Source organism: Oryzias latipes, chromosome 6, assembly GCF_053564925.1.
Source record: "Oryzias latipes strain Hd-rR chromosome 6, Olatipes_Hd-rR_3.1".
Lineage (NCBI taxonomy): Eukaryota > Metazoa > Chordata > Actinopteri > Beloniformes > Adrianichthyidae > Oryzias > Oryzias latipes.
The window spans coordinates 32,130,028-32,153,368 of record NC_136242.1 but is presented as its reverse complement, the minus strand read 5'-3'; the positions used below and the strand labels follow the sequence as shown (position 1 = coordinate 32,153,368).

Sequence of the window (23,341 nt, the reverse complement as noted above, 5' to 3'; positions counted from 1 at the left end):
GCGCACAATGAGTCGTCCTTGTTAAATGTCTTCAAAACCACAACGAACACACGTCAAACAGTTTATAAATCTTCCAACTTAACTTTAATAACATCTTTTAGAAAAAACTGCTGCAACTTCAGCTTTTTCTGCCACAATTATTATAAAAATGCATGTGAGATTGTGGAGGGGCTGTAAATCAATACAGACTATGAGTTTCTCCTTTTTTTTAAATTTTTGGATGCTGGTGTGCCGCGGGATTTTAGTCAAGGATAAAGTGTGGCGTGGCTCAAAAAAGGTTGAAAAACACTGTCCTAAAGGACTAACCAGGAAGCAGCAGTAAAAAAATGCCTGTGCACACTTTTTATTCCCACACAGCACAAAATCCCATGGGACAAGTTTCGTGCGTTCAGCAGGTGAAGGTATTGTTCATTCACCTGGACTCATGAGTTTACCTGAAGATGCAGCATCTGGGCAGACAGTCTCTTTTCATCCCTGACTATGTGACCTGACAGGATTTTTGTGTGCTCAGTGTGTGTTGCTTTGAACATCTGGAGCAGCCCAACTGTACCGGGCTTAAACAATAGCTTCCTCAATGCCCCGAGTTAATTAGCTGCGCTGACACCCCTGCTAACACTTCCTTCTAATTCATCAACAGATCTTGTCAGACAAGATTAATCAATGCCTGCGGTGCACACTTTGTCTGAAACAAGAATGATCAACCAATGGCAAATCTTAATAAGTGTTTCCCCAATTTAATTCATAAATCACTTTTTAATTTATATGATTAATTTATGCTGTAAAACCAAACTGTGAAAGTCACTGAATAGAGTGCAGTCTGGCACAACCGTCCGCCTAAAGTTACTTCTAGATAAAAGGCAAACAGAAGATTTCATTACAGAAGTTTCTTACATAAATGCTAAAAGTTCAACATTTCACTCCTCAATTTACTTAATGTATTTATTTAGACAGTCATTAATCTTCTTTTGTCTCCTACAGCCTAGAACTGAAGGATTTACTCTTTAACCTCACGCAGATATGAATTTTGATCACACCTCCCTGGAACCGTCTAACCTTACCTCCCTGCTTTGTTCTGACACACCTCTGCCCTCCACCCCCACTCATCCTTCCACATCCATTCTTTTCTACGCTTAGAGACGGTAAACATTATAATTAGTTAGAGCCGTTCTCAGGGTTATTAAAAAATGTTTGGCAACAGAACAAAACAAAATTTAAAAATCAGTCCTCAGACGAGAACTGCAGGACGGCGAAAAAAAAAGTTGGGTAAAGCTTGAGGTATTGGTTTAATCTTTATGCTGTCACAGAAAATTAATGAGCACGATAATCATGGACGTCTCTACTGTGAGTCAATTGTTTTCTCATCTTTGGTAACTACATGCCAAAGTTATAGTCCTAGCTTTTTGGTCAAATCTGTGTTGTTACCTTAGGAACAGGACAAAATGGAATTTTCCTCTTATGTTTTAAAACATCGGCGGCAAATAGTCATAAATCATTTTCTTTGCATTAGATTTCCTGCCTCCTATTATACCTACAGCATGGTTCCTTATCTTCATTCAAAAAAGTTAAGATCAAACTGGAAGTTTCTGAGCTAAAATAGGAAAAAACCTGAACTGCAAAATATTGTTTTTAACATGTTTTTGTGACATTTTTCTTACAACGCAGGACATATAAACTGAAAAATAAGCTTAAAAATACATTTCTGAGTATTTATTCAAATCATGGTTAATCAAGAGCAGACGAAAAAATGCAGTTTCAAAAAGAGCTTATTTTGGTGTAGAAATTAAAGTATGCTGGAGAGCTCCAATATTACTCGCCATTGCACTGCCAATGTTAGATTGAGGATGGGATGAGGCTGTAAGATGGTGGGAGAGAGTGAAAACTAAATAAATGATGGGAAATGGGTCCGGGCTTACTCCACGCCAATGGTCCCAAAAAACAACGCAGGTTTTTTTTAAATCATGATGAAGAGACCACTGGGATCGCTTTGAAAACAGATCAGAAGATGATCTATTTTAAGTCCTAAACGGATCCAATGTGAACAGAGGGCTGCTTTCTTTATCCTAATCTGAAGAAAATCAGAAGTGTCCACATCCCTGTGTCCTTTATTGATTTATTTGCCCCACCCACTGCTCATTACCTGAATCAGGTGTATTCGGCCAATCCCAAAGTTTGTCTGAAAAAAAGCAGGATGATGGCTCACAATACATTCAAATTTAAAAAGTACTTGTATTTGCTGGATTTTATTCTATGAAGTGACTTAATTGTGTCACATTTGACCAGTTTTGTCTTTTTGTTGCATCAGCCACAATGCTTTATGTCTGGACCTCATTTACAGAAAGCTGTAATAAATCTTATTATGATGAATATTATTTTGGTATTAGACTAGTCGATTTTTTTTACATGATGAGTTAGTAATTATTGAAGCATCTGCTTCTTCTTCCCTGATCAAACCACATCTGTTTCTATGATGCAAATTTCTGTTCTTAAATGCAGCTCTGCAAACTAACCCACTCCAAACGTGTCCACGTCCTTCTATGGCACCATTTATTGCTTTTCAAACAAGATAACTAAAAAGATGGGCAAGTGTGTCTGAATATTAGGGTTGTTTTGGTGGCTTGCTCTTTGTGATGCAGAAATTAGACTACGGTCACATATCCCAAAATGCCACCTAAACGTTTTTCAGCAAATTCGGTAGGTGGTCACGCGGCTGCATTTGTAATCATTTTTACACGCCGCGCGTGTACGGTTTTAAGAAAAGGTTAGGTCACACGGTGGCAGGACAATGACAGGCAGGAAGGTAGCAGCGCCATAACTGAATGATAGGAGGGTCTCCAAGGCGCCCCAAATCGTCAAATGATTTAGAGTTGATTTCTACCTTCCAGCCAACCAACAATCGGACGGTGGTAGCGCGGACACTCGACGAGGGCTGTTGACAAGGGCCGGGACCCAGCGGTCATCGCCCAGCCACTGTGGGTCCTGCATATAAATGGGGAGGCGGCATTAATGCATTAACAGCAATTTAGAGATTTGCATCTGAACAAACTGCGGTTGATGGTGAGGAAATGATAAAAAAGAAGAATTTTTACAGAAAAACTTGATATAGACTTGATAAAGACGGCCGCCATCTGGAGACGCATAAGAGCTGCTACCAGCCAGCGATCCGGCTGCCACCGCCCTGTGGACGCCCAGCTGTCGCGCGATTTCGACTGACGCCTGATGGCCGTCGTCCACAGTCATGACCACGACAACGATTTTCAAAACCTCGGGCGGCGATGCCTCCCCATCACGCGGTGGCCGCTGTATTTGTGACCGTAGCAATAACTCTTCTGCAGGTTTTAAAAAGTCTTCTCACATCAGCCCTTTAGGGTTAAACGTGTCAATAACCCCATTTTGTAGCAAATCTCTGCAACTCATTGGACTATTAGGCTAAAACAAACAGAGGACATTAGATTCAATAACAAAAGATCCATTTTTGTTCAATTCTACTTTTTAAACATGTTTATCGTAACATGATGCAGACCAGCGTGTGCAACAGAAAAACCTTCATTCCACTGGCCTAAGTCTGCCTTTGGTGTTTCTCTGTAAAAAATAATCATCAAAATAAATGGTAACCATTTTTTATTCTTGACATTATCGATCATAACAACTGACTGCAGAAGATTTACCCTGACATAAAATGATGAACGAAGCCTGAGCCCCTTCATCTCTACTGTCCATACATCTTCCAGTTGTTAGGGAGTACATTTGTGCGGCAAACATGCAGTTCTTGATTATTAAAAGTCACATAAGAGATCAAGAAAATAATTCTCATACCAAATTAAGTTTGCCCTGTCCGGTGGAAGAGGAAAGTATTGATTTGGAATGAATAAGTGTGCAACATCTCACACACGGCAACTTCAAAATAATCCGAATCATGAGGAAAACTGCAGAAAAAGTTGTTAAGTGTACAAAGACAAATGACAAAGGGGTGCCTTTTCCTTGGTGCTCTCACTAAAGCCCACACAAACTGAAGACTCCGAAACACTGAGCTCAGCTGAGCCTGGACATGTTCCTCATTTATTACACTGACTTGACACCTTTATCTAAACTAAAAGGCCACAGATGAAGGAGAGCGAAGGGAAAGGATGAAAACGTGGAGGGATTTTTGAGAGAAGCAAACACTTAAATATGGCAGGATGGATGTTGAAAGGAAATGACAGAAGATGGATGAATATTCAAACAGGCAGTCGGATGATAAATTTAGAGAAGGTTCAGAAATGCTACGTCCAGAGAAGTAAGTGGGGGGGCCGACGCCAGTGCCATATGCAGTACAGACCAGAGGTTAGGACACACCTTCTCATTCAAAGAGTTTTCTTCATTTTCATGACTATGAAAATTGAAGATTCACAATGAAGGCATCAAAACTATGAATTAAGACATGTGGAATTATATACATAAAAAAGTGTGAAACAACTGAAAATATGTCATATTGTAGGTTCTTCATTGTAGCCACCTTTTGATTTGATCACTGCTTTGCACACTCTTGGCATTCTCTTGATGAGCTTCAAGAGGTAGTCACCTGGAATGGTCTTCACTTCACAGGTGTGCCCTGTCAGGTTTAATAAGTGTGATTTCTTGCCTTATAAATGTAGTTGGGACCATCAGTTGTGTTGTGCAAAAGTCAGGTGGATACACAGCTGATAGTCCTACTGAATAGACTGTTAGAGTTTGTATTATGGCAAGAGAAAAGCAGCTAAGTTCAGAAAAACGAGTGGCCATCGTTACTTTAAGAAATGAAGGTCAGTCCGTCTGAAAAATTGGGAAAACTTTGAAAGTGTCCCCAAGTGCAGTCACAAAAACCATCAAGTGCTCCAGAGAAACTGGCTCACATGCGGACCGCCCCAGGAAAGGAAGACCAAGAGTCTCCTCTGCTGCTGGGGATAAGTTCATCTGAGTCAGCAGCCTCAGAAATGGCCGGTTAACAGCAGCTCAGATTAGAGAGCAGGTCAATGGCACACAGAGTTCTAGCAGCAGACACATTTCTATAACAACAGTTCAAAGGAGACTGTGTGAATCAGGCATTCATGGTAGAATATCTGCTAGGAAACCCCTGCTAAAGAAAGGCAACAAACAGAAGAGACTTGTTTGGGCTAAAGAACACAAGGAATGGACATTTGACCAGAGGAAATCTGGGCTTTGGTCTGATGAGTCCAAATTGGAGATTTTTGGTTCCAACCAACGTGTCTTTGTGCCACGCAGAAAAGGTGAACGGATGGACTCTACATGCCTGGTTCCCACCGTGAAGCATGGTGGAGGAGGTGGGATGGTGTGGGGGTGCTTTGCTGGTGACACTTTTGGGGATTTATTCCAAATTGAAGGTATACTGAACCAGCATGGCTACCACAGCATCTTGCAGCAGCATGCTATTCCATCCGGTTTGCGTTTAGTTGGACCATTATTTATTTTTCAGCAGAACAATGACCCCAAACACACCTCCAGGCTGTGTGAGGGCTATTTGACCAAGAAGGAGAGTGATGGGGGGCTGCACCAGATGACCTGGCCTCCACAGTCACCGGACCTGAACCTAATCGAGATGGTTTGGGGTGAGCTGGACCGCAGAGTGAAGGCAAAAGGGCCAACAAGTGCTGAGCATTCTGGGAACTCCTTCAAGACTGTTGGAAGACCATTTCAGGTGACTACCTCTGGAAGCTCATCAGAAGAATGCCAAGAGTGTGCAAAGCAGTAATCAAATCAAAAGGTGGCTACATTGAAGAACCTACAATATGACATATTTTCTGTTGTTTCACACTTTTTTGTTATGTATGTAATTCCACATGTATTAGTTCATATTCACATGCCTTCAGTGTGAATCTACAATTTTCATATTCATGAAAATAAAGAAAAACTCTTTGAATGAGAAGGTGTGTCCAAACTTTTGGTCTGTAACGTATAAACTTTACATCTTGCCGTTTACTGGACAAATGGGAGCCGTTTTGCTTATATGATTTTGATTTCATGTATAAAACATTTACAAAGTTGTCTCGTAAATCCATAAATGTGCCTTCTTTGAGTCAATCCACAATTTGATTAACTTTAATTTTCTTGAAAACTAAATGAAATAGAGTAGTTTTTGGGCCGTTTCTAAATGTCCATATTTCCTACACTGATTACACTTCTTGTAGTCTAATTGTTCTCACTTCATGTATTTTGAACACACCTCACTCCTGTCATAGACACATTTTGGTTTAGGTTCTATGAAGTGAAAGCAATGGTAAGCTGGATCTGTGTGAAAGCCCAGAGCAATTTTGCCCAATTTTACTAAAACAAAAACGGTACAAAACATGTGCAAAACCAGATTCAATACAAAACTACGATTTCCTTGTGTATTTTTTTTCCACAATTTTGTGTGTCCAACCACCTGTAAGGTATTGCAGTTTGGTTACACACTAGCTTTAGGCGTCTAGAATAAAATCAAAGGTATCAGCTTGTCAATAAAGGCAGAATTCTTTTTGCAGAAGTATGAAAAGCTTAAAGTTTAGTGTCTTTGTTTTTTCTTTTTTCACGTGCTGAGCATTTCTATCACAGCTTCTTATTTATAAATCTCTAAATTGATTATTTTGTTCAGCAGAAAAGACCTGTGCACCTGCACACAAGTATGAAGTTAAACAATCCTGCAAACATGCCTCAACAAAAATGTTGATTTTAATGCAAAACTGTAAGAAAAAGACAGTTTTCCCCTCTTTGGTGAGTGCATTTGTCCCTTTCTAGATGAAAGCTTTTTTTCAAAGGTCGGGGTCCAAAGTGATTTCTGATCAACTAAACGTCAGTAGTTAAAAGAAATCTATTTTTTTTTAATAAATTAGGTGTATTATTCTATGACTTCATATTGTTTATGATTCATGTTTATTACACAACTACCGTTATAAAGCCCATTGAGACAACTATTGTTGTCATACTGGGCTACATAAATAAAATTGCATTGAAACATCCTTTAATTTAGTTGAGTTTTTTAACAGCCGCGATTAACACAAATCACATTGTGGTTAGCATCTATTATAGATCAAGTGTGCTTTTTACGTCCATCATGAAGGATGTGACGGCAGATTACGGGACATAACAACTGTTACAACAGGGGGTTCTGGATATTCTGAAACACAAGGTGTGTATTTGTACAAATCCCCTTTTGTAATTTAGGCTAAACTTTATTTAAATTGATAACATCCGTATCCTTTCTTTTTTTTGGAAGAAGAGGAAAGCAGGGAGGGATGTTGGAGACGGGGGGTAAGGGCACCCAAGAAAGGGGGAGAAGGGGAGGATAATTACAGAGTAGGTTTGTGTGTGTGTGTGTGTGGGGGGGGGGGGGGTAACAATCATTAAGAAACAAAATGCTGGAGGATTATCATCATTACTGTCAGGAGTCGATGTTAGTCAAAAGGGGCGGGGCCTGTCCACACACATACTCAAGTGTTACAAACAACATGTTGGCTCCACAAATCTTCACATACAATCATGTCAAGATGTACACAATGCAACTACAGTTCACACACATATGGATACAAACCAAACAGATGTGAAGCATTCAATCTGTCACACATACTATTGTATAGGTAAAGGTAAAGGTGAGCTGACACCTGTGCTCGGGTGGGCGTTTATGTTCTACCCAGGTGGATGATGGAATGCATGCCTGGCTGACCACACACCAAGACCCCCACCAAAGCGGTAGCGGTGGCCAGGGCCCCCTGACACCGGCATGGTATAGCAGATAGAGGGAATCGGCCCCATGGCCCCCAACGCCATAGAGCAGGGAGGCACAGGAGCATGGAGAGTGCAGGCTCCAGCCAGGACAATAGCCCTTCGCCCCGCCAGGGGGCCCAACACGGGACCCCACCTCCGGCAGGTCCCCCCCGCCCCAGACGAGCAACCCACCACCACCCGGGAGTTCCGGGCATCCCCCCTCCCCAGCTCCAGGCACAAGCCAGGGCCCTTCAAGGGAGACCTGCCCCAAGCTACAGGCCACCAGATTCAATGTTTCAAGGCAGGGGCCGCCCACCTCTGCATATGAGGAGGACACCCAAGAAAGGTGATTCACTGATTCTTTAAGGTTCATGGTCCTCACCTGCCACTGACAACGTCAGAAGAAGAAACACCCGAATGACTTAAGGAGAACTAAAACCGAAACCAGGATGTAGAAAACGCCAAATGAGACATGAGCACCTATTACTGTGTGCTGTTTAGAACCCAAATGCTTCAAAGGAAACAAAGCAAACCCAACTTTTAACAACTTTGTATAAAATCCAAGCAGTCCCGGACTTTTTCAACTATGACATAAAATCCCTGTAAGTCCTACTTTACTGATTAAATGTTTGAACTCTGTTCCTGAGAATACAAGAGTTACGTTTTGTTGTCAAACTAAAAATGAGACTTGCCCCCATCAGGGTCAGGGAGTCTACATAACGATCAGAGAACACAAAGCGCCATGGAAAAAGAGAGGGCGGAGCTTCACAGGGTGAGAGCAAATTCTTTTTCTTCGTATGACCGTGAACATTGGAGGGATGCATGTTTCCACATGTGCCGAATTCTGTGGGTGTACAATTGTTCTCCCTCCTGCATATAATGGCTGCATGCAAAGTGATTCCGCAGCAGGGCTGCAAATCTCCCTCGGGGGAGGGGGGGGGTGAAAATCAAAGGCCCCAGCAAAGAGAGAAGCTGTCTTAACCCACCAACTATGAATTATGCATGTTGTTCGATCGCACACAGCCAAACACTGAAAAGTTCCCAACCTGACAGAAAAAGATGGATTCTACATCACAAAACGAACCGAAAGGGAGGCAAGAAAGACTAATTCATAGAGATTGCCTCGGGTCAGTTCTCCAACTTCTATAAAGTTATTAAACTAGTCAGAACACATGACATCATCACGGCTACTGGAGAAATTGAAATTGATTTTTATGTAATGTAATGCATATAAAAAATATAAAATTTAAATGATATTAAACGGCAAAGATTTCCTATATTTTCTGAGACTTCCTTCAATTACTGAAAGTTGAGGACAACGCTGTAAAGAGTTTTAACAAACCGTGAAGGACTGCAAGATTAAGGAAATGACTGTAAATGTGTAAGAGGTCTAAATGAGTACAGGACTGCAATAGTCTGTAAAGGACTGACAATGACTGAACGATTGTAAAGGACAAAAAACTGTAAAGGACTTCAACAGTCTGTAAACGACTAAAAAGGACAGAAAAAAGACAAAAAAGGACTGTAGGGAGCTCTAAAAGACTGCAATGGACAGAAAGACAATAAATAACTGTAAAGGAATAGAAAAGGCTCTAGAAGACTGTAAAGGACTAGAAAATCTGTAAAGGACTGGAAAAAAACTAAAGAACTGAAAGGGACCGTAGAGAACTGTAAAAGTCCATTATAGACTGTAAAGGGGAAAAAGGACTGTAAAAAACTGTTTAAAAAATGGAAGAAAAAAAAGGAGTGTAGGGAGCTGTAAAAGACTGCAATGGACAAATAGACAATAGACAACTGTAAAGGACTGGAAAAGGCTCTAGAATACTGTAAAAGACTGTTGGAGGATTAAAAGACTGTCAAAGTCTAAAAAAGAATTGAAAAAGTCTACAAAAGGGCAGAAATTGTGGAAGTCCTATGCTGTGCAGTCTTTGTGCAATCCTTTCTATTTTACTGACCAATTTTGAACGTCTGGATCAAGGTCAGCTACTACCCCTTTTAATTGCTACTTTGGTATGGCAGAGGCTTGCTGCAAGGCAGTTGCCAAGGAGACAATGGCTAAGAAGGTATGTCGATAAATGATTATGACATATAGATTGTCAGGAAACAGTGTGAGAAGCTATGCATATCATGTTTTAAAGTTGTTCTAATGAGCCTGCATTCATCCGATTAATTTTCAGCGACTTGCTGGGTCTCATTGTTGCTCTGCCACTGTGTTTACATCCCGTAATGCCCGGCTACGGTGGTCGTTTTGGTTCAGTTGTTCCGCTCCGAGCGCAGAGGCTTTTTCAGACTGAGGAAGCGAACAGGAGCTCAGTCCGATTTGGAACAGAGGCCACGTCTAACGATGGGTCTGAGAGGGGCTCCTGGTCCGCTTGGTTGTAGTCAGACTGAAAATTTGTTCAAGATTATGGAAGGAAACAAACTCATTCAATTTAAGCGGACCAAATGTGTCCAGTCTGTACACCCTAAGGACCGTAAAGGTGGCTTTTGGTTCTATACAAATGTAGACATTTGCCCAAACACTTCAAAAGCAAGAACACGGGTTCCCTCCACAGTTGTTTTGGCCCCAGGGTTATGATTAGATCAGGAGAATGTGATGATTTAACTTAACTCAAAAACAGGGGACTCTCAAATCCACAGAAAATGAAGTTATAAACCCAGATGTGAAGGTTGTTTTACTCAATAATATAGTGTAGTCCTTCTCTGTCACGATGATGAACTATACAGAGAAAAAAAGTGTTGTAGCTCAATGCAAAGATAAAGGTCAAGGAGAGAATACAGAGACAAATGCAGCTCTTCACTGTTGACAACGTGGTTTAGTCGGTGGGGAAGGCTGAATCCGGTTTGCTCTGGATTTGACATAATCCTGGTTTTATCCCACAAAAAGAGATAACAGTATGACCTTGACATTTGATAAAAATGAATGTGTGTCCCAGTATTACTCTTAATCTCAGTCACCTCCAGAGCTATTAACACAAATTGATTCAATATCATTGCAATGCAAACTGAAGCAATAAAATTCAATGTCACTTACCTTCAGGTCCCTGTGAAAAGCACTGCACATGTAAAGGGTTATGTCATTTCTTTTGAGTATTATTTACTATTCTATGACGCTTATTGTGGCTCTTTTTGAATAAAAGATTCATCTAAACATTTGTGGCATTTTAAGTTTTTGAAAAAATGAAATGAATCATCTCTTACTTTGTTATTCAATGCATAGAGCTTCCTCTCTGTTTAATTCATTTATTCCAATAATTCATTAGAAGTGTGCGCCTGTAAAATGGACAAATGAAGGAGAAAGGTGTGGAGGAAAATGAACAACCATGCATGATTTCATTACTAAAGGTGGTGGGAACAGTGTATTTGAATGACGTGTGTGTTTGTGTGCACATGTAATACATGCCGTCTTATGCCCTTATTGAACGTTGCATCACTGGAAGACATCGGGGCTGAGCAGCCATTGACACCCTCACACTTGCAGCTTCTGCAGGGATGCCACTCTGCTCAACAACATGCTCGCAAATTGCTTGGTGGTGATCACACGTTCTGCATCACATCCCAAGAGTTCAGTCTCAAAAGGTAAAGGTGCCAGCAAGAAGCGCCTCGGGAAACTACCATTAGGCGGTCATAAAAGGGAGCGTTACCCTGACCTAAAAACAGAGGAGTGTTGGAGAGGTTTACTAAAAAAGGGAACAAGAGTTCAATTCCCAGTTCTTGTGGACATACTGCACTTTTTCTACTTGCCCCATTATTTTGGAGGGGCTGTTTAAATTTAGAAAAGCAGTAAGGACATAAAAAAAGAGGAATTTGCCGCCGTTTATGGTCAGTGTGACCATCAGACGGCCATCACCGCCATCCTTCACACCGTCCCTCAGTGAAACGCTGTGTCTGCGAGCGCTGGTGCATCAGAGAACTCCAGAAAAACCAAACATGCGAACTTTAATGAGAAGTAAAACAACAAAACTCCCCAGGCAGGGTGCCGAGCCCTCACCTGCACAAACATTGTTTGTGTATACAAACGTAACTATTCAAACGTTGCCTCCACCTGATAAATGATTGCCTCAAATGCAAACTGGTTTGAAACGATTTGGATGGAGTTTTCCCAAAGTCTGTGACTAAATATTGAGTTTGAGCTTCAACACACCAACAGAAATGACAGGAGACATCCACAGCCGTGGATGGCCGTGCCACTTTGTGCCATTTTCCACGAATTACATTTCCGTCGTTCATGACATTCACATGCGTCTATAAGTGAATTTGGATCTTGGTTGGTTGAGAATTACGCAGTTTATGCTTATTTTACCTAGTTTATAGGTAATAATGATGTAAATCTCCCGTACGACCAATTTTCTTCTGTGTAATATGCGTCAAATGTACATAGTGGCTGAGGGACGCGGCCTTCAATCATGCCTCTACATTTACTACAACCTTACATATGATTGTGTTCAATACCGTAAAAAACTAAAGTAAAACCCCTAAAGAAGCCTGTTATGTGATTAGGGGCCATGATTCGATTGAGACGACAGGAATCCACCATCCTGGTGTTTTCTGGTTCACTTTCCTCATTTGTCCCAATTTATCTTAGCAAATGGTCCAGGATTCAAATACTTACACTCTGTTTTCATAAACTAGAAGCTTCAAGACTTCATGTGGAGGAATTTGAGTTTCACAAAATCTGCTTTGCTGTTTGCCCAAGTGACAAACATTCACCTTTTCATTGGGCTACTAATGGACCACGTCAGTATCTGCATGCAGCATAAGATCCAGATCGCAGAGTTAAACTACCAACAATATGATTGTGTTTGAATCTCTGTTTGTACTGGGTATTTAACAGCCAGACAGACAGTCACCAAAAAAGAACAATAATACAACATTGAAATCTTTCAGGGCCATCAACTACTGATATAGGGCTGATATAGGGATGATACTGATAGGGCTGCACGGTGGCGCAGTGGTTAGCGCTCTTGCCTCACAGCAAGAAGGGCCCCTGGTTCAAGACCCGGCTGGGGGACATGAAAAATACATCAATTGGGGACCTTTCTGTGTGGAGTTTGCATGTTCTCCCTGTGCATGCGTGGGTTCTCTCCGGCTTCCTCCCACTGTCCAAAAACATGCTTCATAGGTTAATTGGCAACTCTAAATTGTCCATAGGTGTGAGTGTGAGAGCGAATGGATGTGTGATTGAGGATATTCTACCCTGCGATAGACTGGCGACCAGTCCAGGGCATCCCTTGCCTACGCCCAAGTAGCCGGGATAGGCTCCGGCAACCCCGTGACCCCGAAAGGGTACAGAGAGAAAATGAATGAACTACTGATATTTTTTGAAGACTTTGGTAATGCAGGAGCATCCCAGAGAAATACACCAACCAACACAAATACACAAACAGGCATCCATCCATCCATCCATTTTAGAGACACCTATGCAAAAAGTTCTGAGTTTGTAAAATAAACCCCCTGGGTTTAAAGATTCGGACTACGGAAACATTTCTGGACTAAATGGATGTAAATTGTTCTTTATTTGCTCGTAATAAACATTCATTATTATGCCACAATTTATTTTATTTATTTATTTATTTTTTTTAAATTATTATTTTAAAAAGACGTAAACTTTCTAGTCCATCGTAAATGAAGCTTGTTGGTACTTAAATGGTGGCTCACAAAGTCAAAATTTTATTCTTAACCTTAATTTCTAACCTTAACCTTGTATTTCAGATCTTTAAGTAGAGTGTGTTTTCTGGAAAAAATAAAGTTTTTTGTTGTGATCATTTTGTTCGTGTCTATTTATCCCACTGTCACTAAAATATGTCACTATGTTAAGAATTTTTCCCATTTTATTATTTTATTGGGTTGGTCAGATAATCTGGCTGCAGAAATAAACAGCCAGCACAAGAAATCTTTGACTGTCAGGGAAGCCCCCCCCCCCCAATCGCTCTAAAAAAAGGTTTATTCTAACTGGCGACCGTAGCAGTTACAGTTTTTCTTGTTTTAAGTTTTGATAAAAGATTTCTTCCACAATCCTGAACACTGTACAATTTCCATTAACAGACGATGATGTCGGGCGATATCTTGTCTGACGCCAGGTCCTTCTCATTTCCTTAGTGGCTCTTTGTTTACGCAAATATTCCATACTGTTGTGTTGTGATGTAAGAAAAGTTCAAATTCAAATTTGAAAAATAAAAAACAGTTTGAAACATCAAGATGTGCTGGAAGGACTGCTTATTGTGTGAAAAAAGTTAAACTATTAAATACAGCAGCTAAAATCCTAATCTTTTTCTTTCCCTTTTAACAGCAGTGTGGCTTATTTTTTCACAAAGTTGGTCAAACAGAATCGTTCTATGTTTTTTACTGTAATTGTTGCATTAATTTGAATCAACTGGGCGCTCATTCTCCACTGAAACCCAGATGCCAGAACCCTGAGGACACAATAAATGTGATATAATCCTGACAAATGACAGTACGGCCGAATGAAATCATTAGGTCACTTGAGAAAAAAAGGAGTTAAAAATAGATAAACTTCTAACTAAATATACAGAGAAAGAAGAACACGAGAAACTGACATGTCGCAAAGTGAACAGAAACACAGAGGTTCCTCCATCTTGGAGTTTCTTCATCATATACTGCATTGTTTTAATTGCATGACCTCCAATTAGTTAAATTTGACCTTCCACACAGAAAAACCTCATTTTACTGAAGAACACTTGACAGTCAGTGAGGAAATTTGAATCTTTTTAAAGCTTTTTTGTTACTTTAAAAAGCCAAACAGACATTTTTTTATTAAGGAAAACCTGCTTCCAAGAAAGGAAAAGTCTCCTTTTTATTTAGTTTCAGCTGGCTTTTCTTATATATCTGAGAATTAATGACCAGCAGAGCATGAAACTATCTATTTTCCAGGCTCACAGTTTTTCTGATAATAAAAGAGCGACCTAATGAGGAAAAAATTATAATTAGCATAGTTTTCTATGACATTATGGGGGTTTGATCTGACAATCACCTGTGTGGGAGGATAATCGCTACACATTGATCCTCGTGATGCAATCATAGAGAAAAACTGCTCCTGTTTCTGTCTTTAATCTGACTTCATCCTTGGTTATCTCAGACAGATTAATTCTTTATTGGAATCAATCTCCAGTCCCAGGATTTAAGAATTTTAAAACAATCCCTTTTTCATTTTTACGGGAAAGTGACATCTTTACCTCATTCCTTTGGTGGAGCGGTTGTTGAAGTTTTGCAGCAGCTGCGGCATGCCCAGCATGGCCTCGAACGTCACGGCGAGTAAACCCAGAGTCTCTACAAAAACGCCCGAGTCCATCAGCAGCAGGGAGACCACGGCACACAGGACGGTGAAGCCAAAACAGAAGAGCAGGTAGTCTTCAAACACGCTCCACTTCCAGAAGGAGCCAACATTCAGGTCTGGATGGGAGGAAGCACATGGACGCAAAAATAAGATTCGATTAACGTCCTACTTATCAGAGAAATTGGACGAGTGTCGATATGAGAAATTTGGGATCATGAGTGTGCGGGAAAAGGAATGGGGAGCCTGGCAGGATTATTGTACGGAAGGAATGATGAAATTAGGACACGGACACCATGTGTAAATGGAAACATCCTTGTGGTGATGACATTCAGGGAATGAAAGCTATAAAGTCAAGGCAGACAGAAAGAAAGAAAGAGAGGGGAACGCTTAGAGAAAGTCTGCAAGGCCAGCACTCCTGAATCAATTGGAGTCTCTGTGCATAAGTGGAAAAAATATAAATGCAATCCTGGAAAGCTTTTACCTTACTTATGCTTTGAAAAAAGGCCTGTCAGGTGCTGCGTGCTTTACTTTTGGTTCATTTCCATACTATGTGTCTACATTTGCTACAAAACATCAAAAACTAGGAAAAAAAACAAACAGTTTTATGTATTAAAACATCCAGAATCAAATTGATTGTGGATTTATTAGCAAATTTTAGAAAAGGAGACTATGAAGCTCTTCAGACAGAAAAAAAAGGCAAAAATTATGAGTGGCAATATTCTGTCTCTAACTTGTAAATTCCCATCAGCCATCTCTTCAGTGAAGCATAATATGAGAAGCCTGAATCTCTCATTGCCATGACCACTGAGCTGTGGAAAACTAGCTGACATTAGCTAAATGGGATTGATTTCTAAATAAAAGCACATTAGTTAGCGTGCCCACTCAACTACAAAGCACCCGGCTGCTTCAGAGACGATCCTGCTGCTGCATTTCACTAATGCGCTGCGTCCGTTAGACTTCGTTGAGGTTTCAGAGAATTTGTTTATGGGTTGGGGAAGCACTCCCAAAGGGTGGAGGTTGGACCACTCTGACACGGGTCTTTTTATTTTACAACCACTTAGATGTAAACATTGATCCAGGTCACTGTTGGTGCACAACAAGCCCAAATCATGAGCCCTCCGCCTCTGTGCTTGACAGCTGACGGGTGTTTCACAATACATCTAAAACATTCACCTGTAAATATTTACAAAGCATATTTGTACAATCTATTTTTTTTTGCTATAATGGAGCAATAACAGGTTTGTAAGATTCAAAGCCTTTGCCGTCATTGCCAAAACGTGCCGCTCTTCATTATGAAATCTAGATTAAAAAAAAAAAAAGATTAAATATATTGAACTATAAATTAGCATTTACTAAGTAATAGAACCAAGAAGCAGGAGATAAATAAGTTAAACTAAAAAAAAATCTGTTTCCAGCTCATTGTCTATCATTTTTTGTTTTGACAAAAATAAAATATCTTTAAGGCTCGACACTTTTTTATATAAACGTGTCTAGACGTCCTTGTTTTAGTGTTTTAGGCAAAGTGGAGAAATGTTGACTTTCTTCTTGTGTGAGGAACATCCAGATACACTTAAACTCAAAAGCAGATTGCTTAGGGCAGCTGTAACTAAAGCATAACCTGAATAGCCTCACCTGATTGAAGGTGAAAGGCATACTCTGGGCATTTCCAGGACAATTGGGGAATAAGCATAAATTAATCAGATGAACTTTTTAAAACACGTATTTTTATGATTAAATCTGCTGCAGAAGGGTTTGCAGGAAAGTCTGCAGCAGACTCTATTCCCCTCACATCATGTCCTTGCCGTTGCCGTGACCCACGTTGTGTATGTAATGGAAATATTCCTGCGAAGTACCGACGCTCACAGAGGACTGCGTTCCCTCTTCCACTCCGCTGAGCTGCATCCAAGACGGCCAGAGTGAGACATCTCGCAGCGAGTGTGGCATGTTTGTGGCAAACAGCAAATGTGATTAATGGCTTTATTACCCAGAGCCACAAAAGACGCGCCGCCCACAGCTGACAAGAAGCACGCCATGTGGAAACGGAGAGACACATCACAACATCTGTTGTCACAAACTATGACACGGACAGGAGCCAAACAGCTGCAGGGGAGCCTGGCACATTCAGCTACCAACAAGTAACCCCCCCCCCGACTACTGATGCCTTTTTACTACAAATCAACATCAGGCCTGAATCACAGCAGCCAATGGCAGGCAGGGGGAGGCTGCTCTCAGCCAGAACATGAAAGGTCATTCATTCCTCCCAGAAAGAGGGAACGGAAGGTAGCATGCAAAAAAAATAAAAAAAAGCCTTTTAGAGCCTCTCACATTTTCATCTTTAATTTGAAGCTCTGTTCTCTCTCCGTTCCCTCCCATTCTGCATCTTATCAGCAGCCCACACACTCTCAAACTCTGGGAACTTTTTCACAATCCCGTCTCTTCTCATAAATTACATTCTCACCAGCTTCCCCTCTTCCTAACCCTGCACTCCCACTACCCCGTCTCGTTTTTTATTTTGTACTTTATTATAGCATGGTGTTTTTACCTGACTAATTCAATTGTTTGGACCTGTGAAGAGATAAAGCCACACCTTATCATGAAGTTTTATGTTTGTCTGTGACACATGTCATAATTTGAATTTCCCCTCACACAGCAAAAACTGAATCATCAAAAGACCCTTCTTTTAAGAAAAAATGTCTTAGCTTTTGACTCGCAAGATAAATCTTATCTAGAGCAAAATAATCTTACTTTTACTTATTACTTAGAATTTTTTTTTCGCCTAAATAAAAATTCTTGGTAAGACCATTTTCCTTAACATATGGTAGAATTTTTTGCTACTATTTAAAGAAAATTTCTCAAATTGTATCCGAAGAAGATGAAAAATTCAGTTTGAAAAAGATCGTAGAAAATACGCTGGGCTCCAATCTCTCAGCAACTGGGGAGGTGGGGGGCGGAGTTTCTCTACGCCAACAGTCCTGCTCACAATTTAGAGGCACGTTTCTGATGAACTCCCGCCGCTCTGCAGAAACTATGTCCTAGAAAACGACACAGACTTTGGGATTTTGGCTGAAAACAGCATAATCATAACTAAAAGACCCCTGGGAACGCTTCGAACATTTTATTAGTTTCATTGACAGATTCTTTTAATCAACCAAAAAAAGAATATCCGGAGGCCCAACCCTTCACATTTGGTATCATTTGAAAGCCCCAAACGTCCTCTGTAGATACCAAATAAAGTTAATGCAATAATATGCAGAGGTTGGGAGAAAATTCAATTGTAGGACTGTCCTCTATAAAACGGAAAATTTGCATCGCTGGTATTCAGGAGGATATGAGAAGAAAAAAACAACTTTTATTCTATATTATTAAATATTATACCAGTGTCAAAAAAAAGGGGAGCTGGTTTTGGTTTTTAAAGTAACATCTGTAAAGTTTTCCACAAAGACTGGCCATATCCAACCAAGTTTTTGGAGTCTCGCCTGGAAAAAACTCTTAGTTTCCACATAATTCATTCTAGATCAAACATTCAATCACCACCACGGGCAGAGAAGACCCCCACAGAGAGCAGATACCTGTAGTGGATGCAGGCAGTTCTTCTAGCAGAATAAAGCCCTGACCTCATGCGAGTCCATTTCCATGACAGCCTCAGCAGGTATGGTTAAGGTACAGCACTACAAACACCTTAAATGGGGTGTTCAAACTTTGCAGCTGCTCTCATGCAAGCTGCACATATGAGGCAAGGGGTGATGAAAAATGAAGGAAGAGGTGGACGCATGGAGACTAAAAGAATAGCTCAGAGTGAGTCAGGAAGATGGAGAGCACAGAGGCGACGCTTGAGGCATTTCTCATCAGGCCAGGCAGAAAAAGAGAGACCCGACCTGAACGGAGACAGGCTCAGAGATCCAGATTAGGATTGACACTGACAGCTAGGCTCCATTGAGATATGCTGATTTAGCACTGTCAGTTTGCCAGAGGGGGAACTCAGCTCTGTGGAGTCTTCTCTTTGAATTAAGACAGAGGCAGAAGTTGTTGATTGGAATCGTGTGAGGCTGTTGGGTTGGTGTTCCTCTCACCGTCATCGACTGAGGACAATCTGAACGTGATGGAGGTCACCCGTGAGGTTTCTGGTTGTTTGAGAAAAGTGCGATGCTTTAAAGTTAGCCAGCAACAAAAAAATCGATGTCAAGTGGTGGTCCACAGCAGAAACTCATGTGGTGTGTGGATGACAGGTCCTTTGCATCTGCCGTTGTAAACATAAGCCGATATTTTTGTAAAATGTTTAAAAACTTTCTGTGTTTCATAAACTGAGCTCATCTGTGTGAGCCAAAAGAAAAGAAGCATCAGAGTCTCACTGACGGGGTTTTAATCGACTTCTTCATATTCAAAAACACGGAAACATGCCCTTGTCTAAAGTTCCAAACTCAAAAACATCTGCAGAAATCTTCAGGAAAAGCTAAACACGTTATTCTCTGTGCGTCTTAGAAAGATAACGTAGCTTTTTATAATTCTGCTCAGACCATTTCTGTCAACTGGGGCTTGTTTACAACTAGGTGACAGCATAAGTTGCTGTGAAAATTAAAAAATGAAAGGGGAAAAACTGTTGTTATCAAGGATTTATAATGGACAGCAGTTATAATACAAGTTAGAAGTCTAAAAGATAGGAGAGGATCTGACATAAAATGTTTTTTAGACTATGAAGCTTTGAAGTTACCAGTGTTGACGTCTGTCCTTTTTCTTCTTACGTACAGTCATGCATCCAAAAGGCCACAAGCTTTTGCTTCAAATAGATTATCCTATGAAGGCCTTCTGGTTGTAGTCTCTGTTTTTGGGTCTGTTTGTTGTGTTTTTTAGCGGAGGGGGTGGAACAGCTGAGGTGGATCAGCTGATTGAGGGGCTGTCACCAGGCAGCTGAGGTTGACGTGGATAAGAGAGGAGCGAGCGCACAACATTGTGACTTTTGAATGGCTGCAGTTGTCAAAACATAATAACCTTTGGTGGTGGTTTTCTCTTGATGCGTGTATGCATCAGTTTTCTTTTTCCAAACGAAAATCCCAATTTCCCTGACGTTTAGTCTTCTTGTTGCGTGCCGTTCAACTTTATTTGTGGACTAGAGTTTTGTTTCGTAATCATTGGGGGCTTGTCCGGGACAATCACTGTTGTTTAATTAAACATCAGAGCTTATGACGGTCATTTAATTTCTCTACTTTTTTGTCCTTCACCTCGGCTGTCTGTGCAGTGGTGACCTTTTCAGATTGACTGTCCATTTCTAATATATTGCCGAGCCGGTCGACTTCTGCCATGACAACCACCCGCTCTGCTCCCTGACCCATCAGGGACTACCCAACCACGTACTCCTTCACCCTCCTCTGAGTGTGTTCTGCTGATTTGTTTCTATTTCATTAACATTTGAGACCAGTTAAGGAATTGTTGCAGGTCTCCAATAAAGTTCAGTAGACCTTCTCTGTTAAAAATTATTGATATTTTTCCTAATAGAGCTGGTTCTGGGATACTAGAAGACCCACCTTCACTCCTTAACCCTAACCCTAAACTAAAATGATCAACCCAAGACCGAGTGGTTCATTCGTTAACATCATTTTAGTGAAGGCCGTCTGGAAGTGATGCGTTCAGAACGTTTATGGCATCATAAATGCAGATGTCACGGAGATTTATGGGAGCAGCAACAAAAATGCTGCACGCTGCGAGATTGAAAGGTAAAATGAACAACAGCTAGTACACTGACATGATTCCTATTAAAAGGAAAAAAATACCTTTAATTTGTAAAAAATAAAAATAAAAATTAAACCAACATTTATGTGTGACAGTCAACCGGGATTAAACAGAATATTTTCAATGTAAAAGCCTCTAGGTTTTTCCTCCCCATCTGTGTTGCATAAATAAATTTACTTAATATTATGAGAGAAAAAAACAACTGTGTGCTGCTGATCTGCATAAAAATAAAAAGATTTTCTTCAAAAATCTGGAATTCCTGGTCTGCAGCATGTGTTTTTATAAAAAAAAAATAAAAAAACACGAACGCAACAAACAGAATGAACAACTATGGCTACAACCAGAAGAAAGCGCACACAGATTAGGATACATAATTATCAGAGCTGCAAAAATACATATTATCTTTGGGAGAAAAAAATAAATGCTTTCGTTTTAAACATTTCTTTTTCTTTTTTTTTTTTTTTTTTTAACCAAGGCCAACTATTTTTTTAAAAACAATAATATATTTAAAAGCCAGAAACGGCTATAAGGACCCATCCAGGGATATCTGGAATCAAACTGAACAAAGCTGAATACAAAATTTCCCTCTATGCAGATGATGTGTTGTTATTTATAACAAAAACAGAGACATCTATTCCAATTCTATTTAATATTATTAAGCAATTCAGCCAAATTTCAGGGTACAAAATTAATTTTGACAAATCTGAAACCTTACCACTGGGGAGCCACAGGTTGGGAAGGGACCCTCCTACTAATTTTCCTTTTAGGTGGTCATATGAAGGTTTTTCATACTTAGGTTTAAGGATATCTGCAAACACCTCAGAGATGTATAAATTAAACTTTAAGATGGTCTTGTAATCAGCTAAGAGTGACCTAAATAGGTGGTTTGACCTCCCCCTATCATTTATGGGCAGGATAAGCTTGATAAAAATGAACATCCTTCCCAGGTTACTCTACCCCATGCAAATGTTGCCATTCAAGATTAACAAAAACACTTTTGCTGAGATTGAAAGTTTTTTGTCCAAATTTATATGGCATGGAAAGAAATCTAGGCTTAAGATGAGGGTTTTGCAGCTTACGGTTGATAGGGGTGTTCAGGCATTGCCTAACCTTCAGTACTACTGGGCATCTCATTTACAGATTATATCAGGATGGTTACACTCATTTTTGCATCAATCTGAACCGCATGTAGACAGTTGGTGTTATGAGCCTCTCTCACTACTGAGTCTATTATCCCTAGATCCAACTAAACTTCCAGTGGGGATAAAGAACAACACTATTCTTATTGTTACACTTAGAATTTGGAACAGCATCAGGAATCAAATCGGTTGAAAAAACGTTTCCAGTGCAATGCAGCCTCTTATTAGAAACGTAGCATTCTCCCCGGGCTTAGATTTTGGGATATTTAACAAATGGCATGATAAGGGTTTAAAACTTGTCTGCAAATTTTTTGAAAAAGGTGTTTTTCTGTCTTTTGGACGAATTCAAGATAAATTCAGGATATCACGCCAACATTTTTTAGGTTTCCTACAGGTGAGACACTTTGATCGGACCTCCTTCTCTTTCCCCGGTGACCAACCAATCCTACACCCACTAGAATGTTTTCTTTTGAAATTTAATGAAAATGCCACCTCCAAGAAGAAATTCCTTTCTCTCTGTTACGCACAATTAATGGCACTGAACCCTCTAACAAGTGAGAGATCTAAGTATCATTGGGAGACAGATTTGGGAATTGACCTTGATGTTGAAACTTGGTCAAATGCTTTTTTGTCTGCACAAAAAACATTTACATGCAAAAAACTCAGGGAAAACCAATGTCGAATTTTACACAGAACTCAATATACACCATGCAGAGGTTTTACATAGGATTCAACCACAGCGTTCACCTCTTTGTATAAAATGTAAAAAAAATTGTTGGATCTTACTACCACTGTGTTTGGCAGCATCTCCAGATTTTGGCAAAATGTTGATACGGAGCTCAGCTCAATTTTTCATAAATCTTTTTCCCTGGACCCTATTTTGTTTCTTTTTGGCCAGTCGGGGAGGTTGCCTGTGAACCCTGGACAGATGAGGTTGCTCCAAAAACTTTTACTCCTGGCTAGGAGATGTGTACTTCTACAATGGATACAAGTGCAACCTCCATCAGTTACACAGTGGTACAGAGAGACTTTTAAAGTTTTTCCAATGGAACGCCACAGTGCTCTGTTAAAGGGTAACTCCAACATTTTCAACAAGACGTGGCAGCCTTATCTGGATCACTTTCCTCGAAATTATCTGATATACTTTGTAAAGGAGGCTCACATTTTATATTTCTAAGTATTTAGTAACTGTTTTGAGAAAAAATCCCAACGTGTTATTGTAACCTATATTATGTGTGCACCTTTTACTGTTTGATGTCTGCTGTGCTGTGCTGGTTTGTGTTGTGTTCTTTTCTTGAAAAGTTAATAATGTATAATTTAAAAGCCAGAAGCACAATACCGTCCTCTTTTCTTTTTACAAGTAGAGAAACGGAAATTCTTAAAATTTTGATTGAAATTGGTCAAATAAAACATAAGAACTTGTTCAAATTTGACAACACTTTTGCAGCAGTCTAGATATCCCTGACCTGCT

At 40.2% G+C, this 23,341-nt stretch overlaps 1 protein-coding gene across 3 annotated transcripts in view; it reads right to left on the bottom strand.

Moving 5' to 3' along the window:
- Nucleotides 1-23,341, bottom strand: part of si:dkey-246g23.2 (solute carrier family 66 member 2) — a 58,539-nt gene that overhangs the window by 5,295 nt on the left and 29,903 nt on the right. For 2 of the 3 annotated variants that reach the window (XM_078949038.1, XM_023956067.2), the window contains one exon: nucleotides 14,907-15,123. In XM_078949038.1, coding sequence (XP_078805164.1) covers nucleotides 14,907-15,123 — 217 coding nt within the window. Of the gene's footprint in view, nucleotides 1-2,875; nucleotides 2,977-14,906; nucleotides 15,124-23,341 lie in introns of all 3 variants that reach the window. The other variant, XM_078949039.1, reaches the window with a different exon arrangement.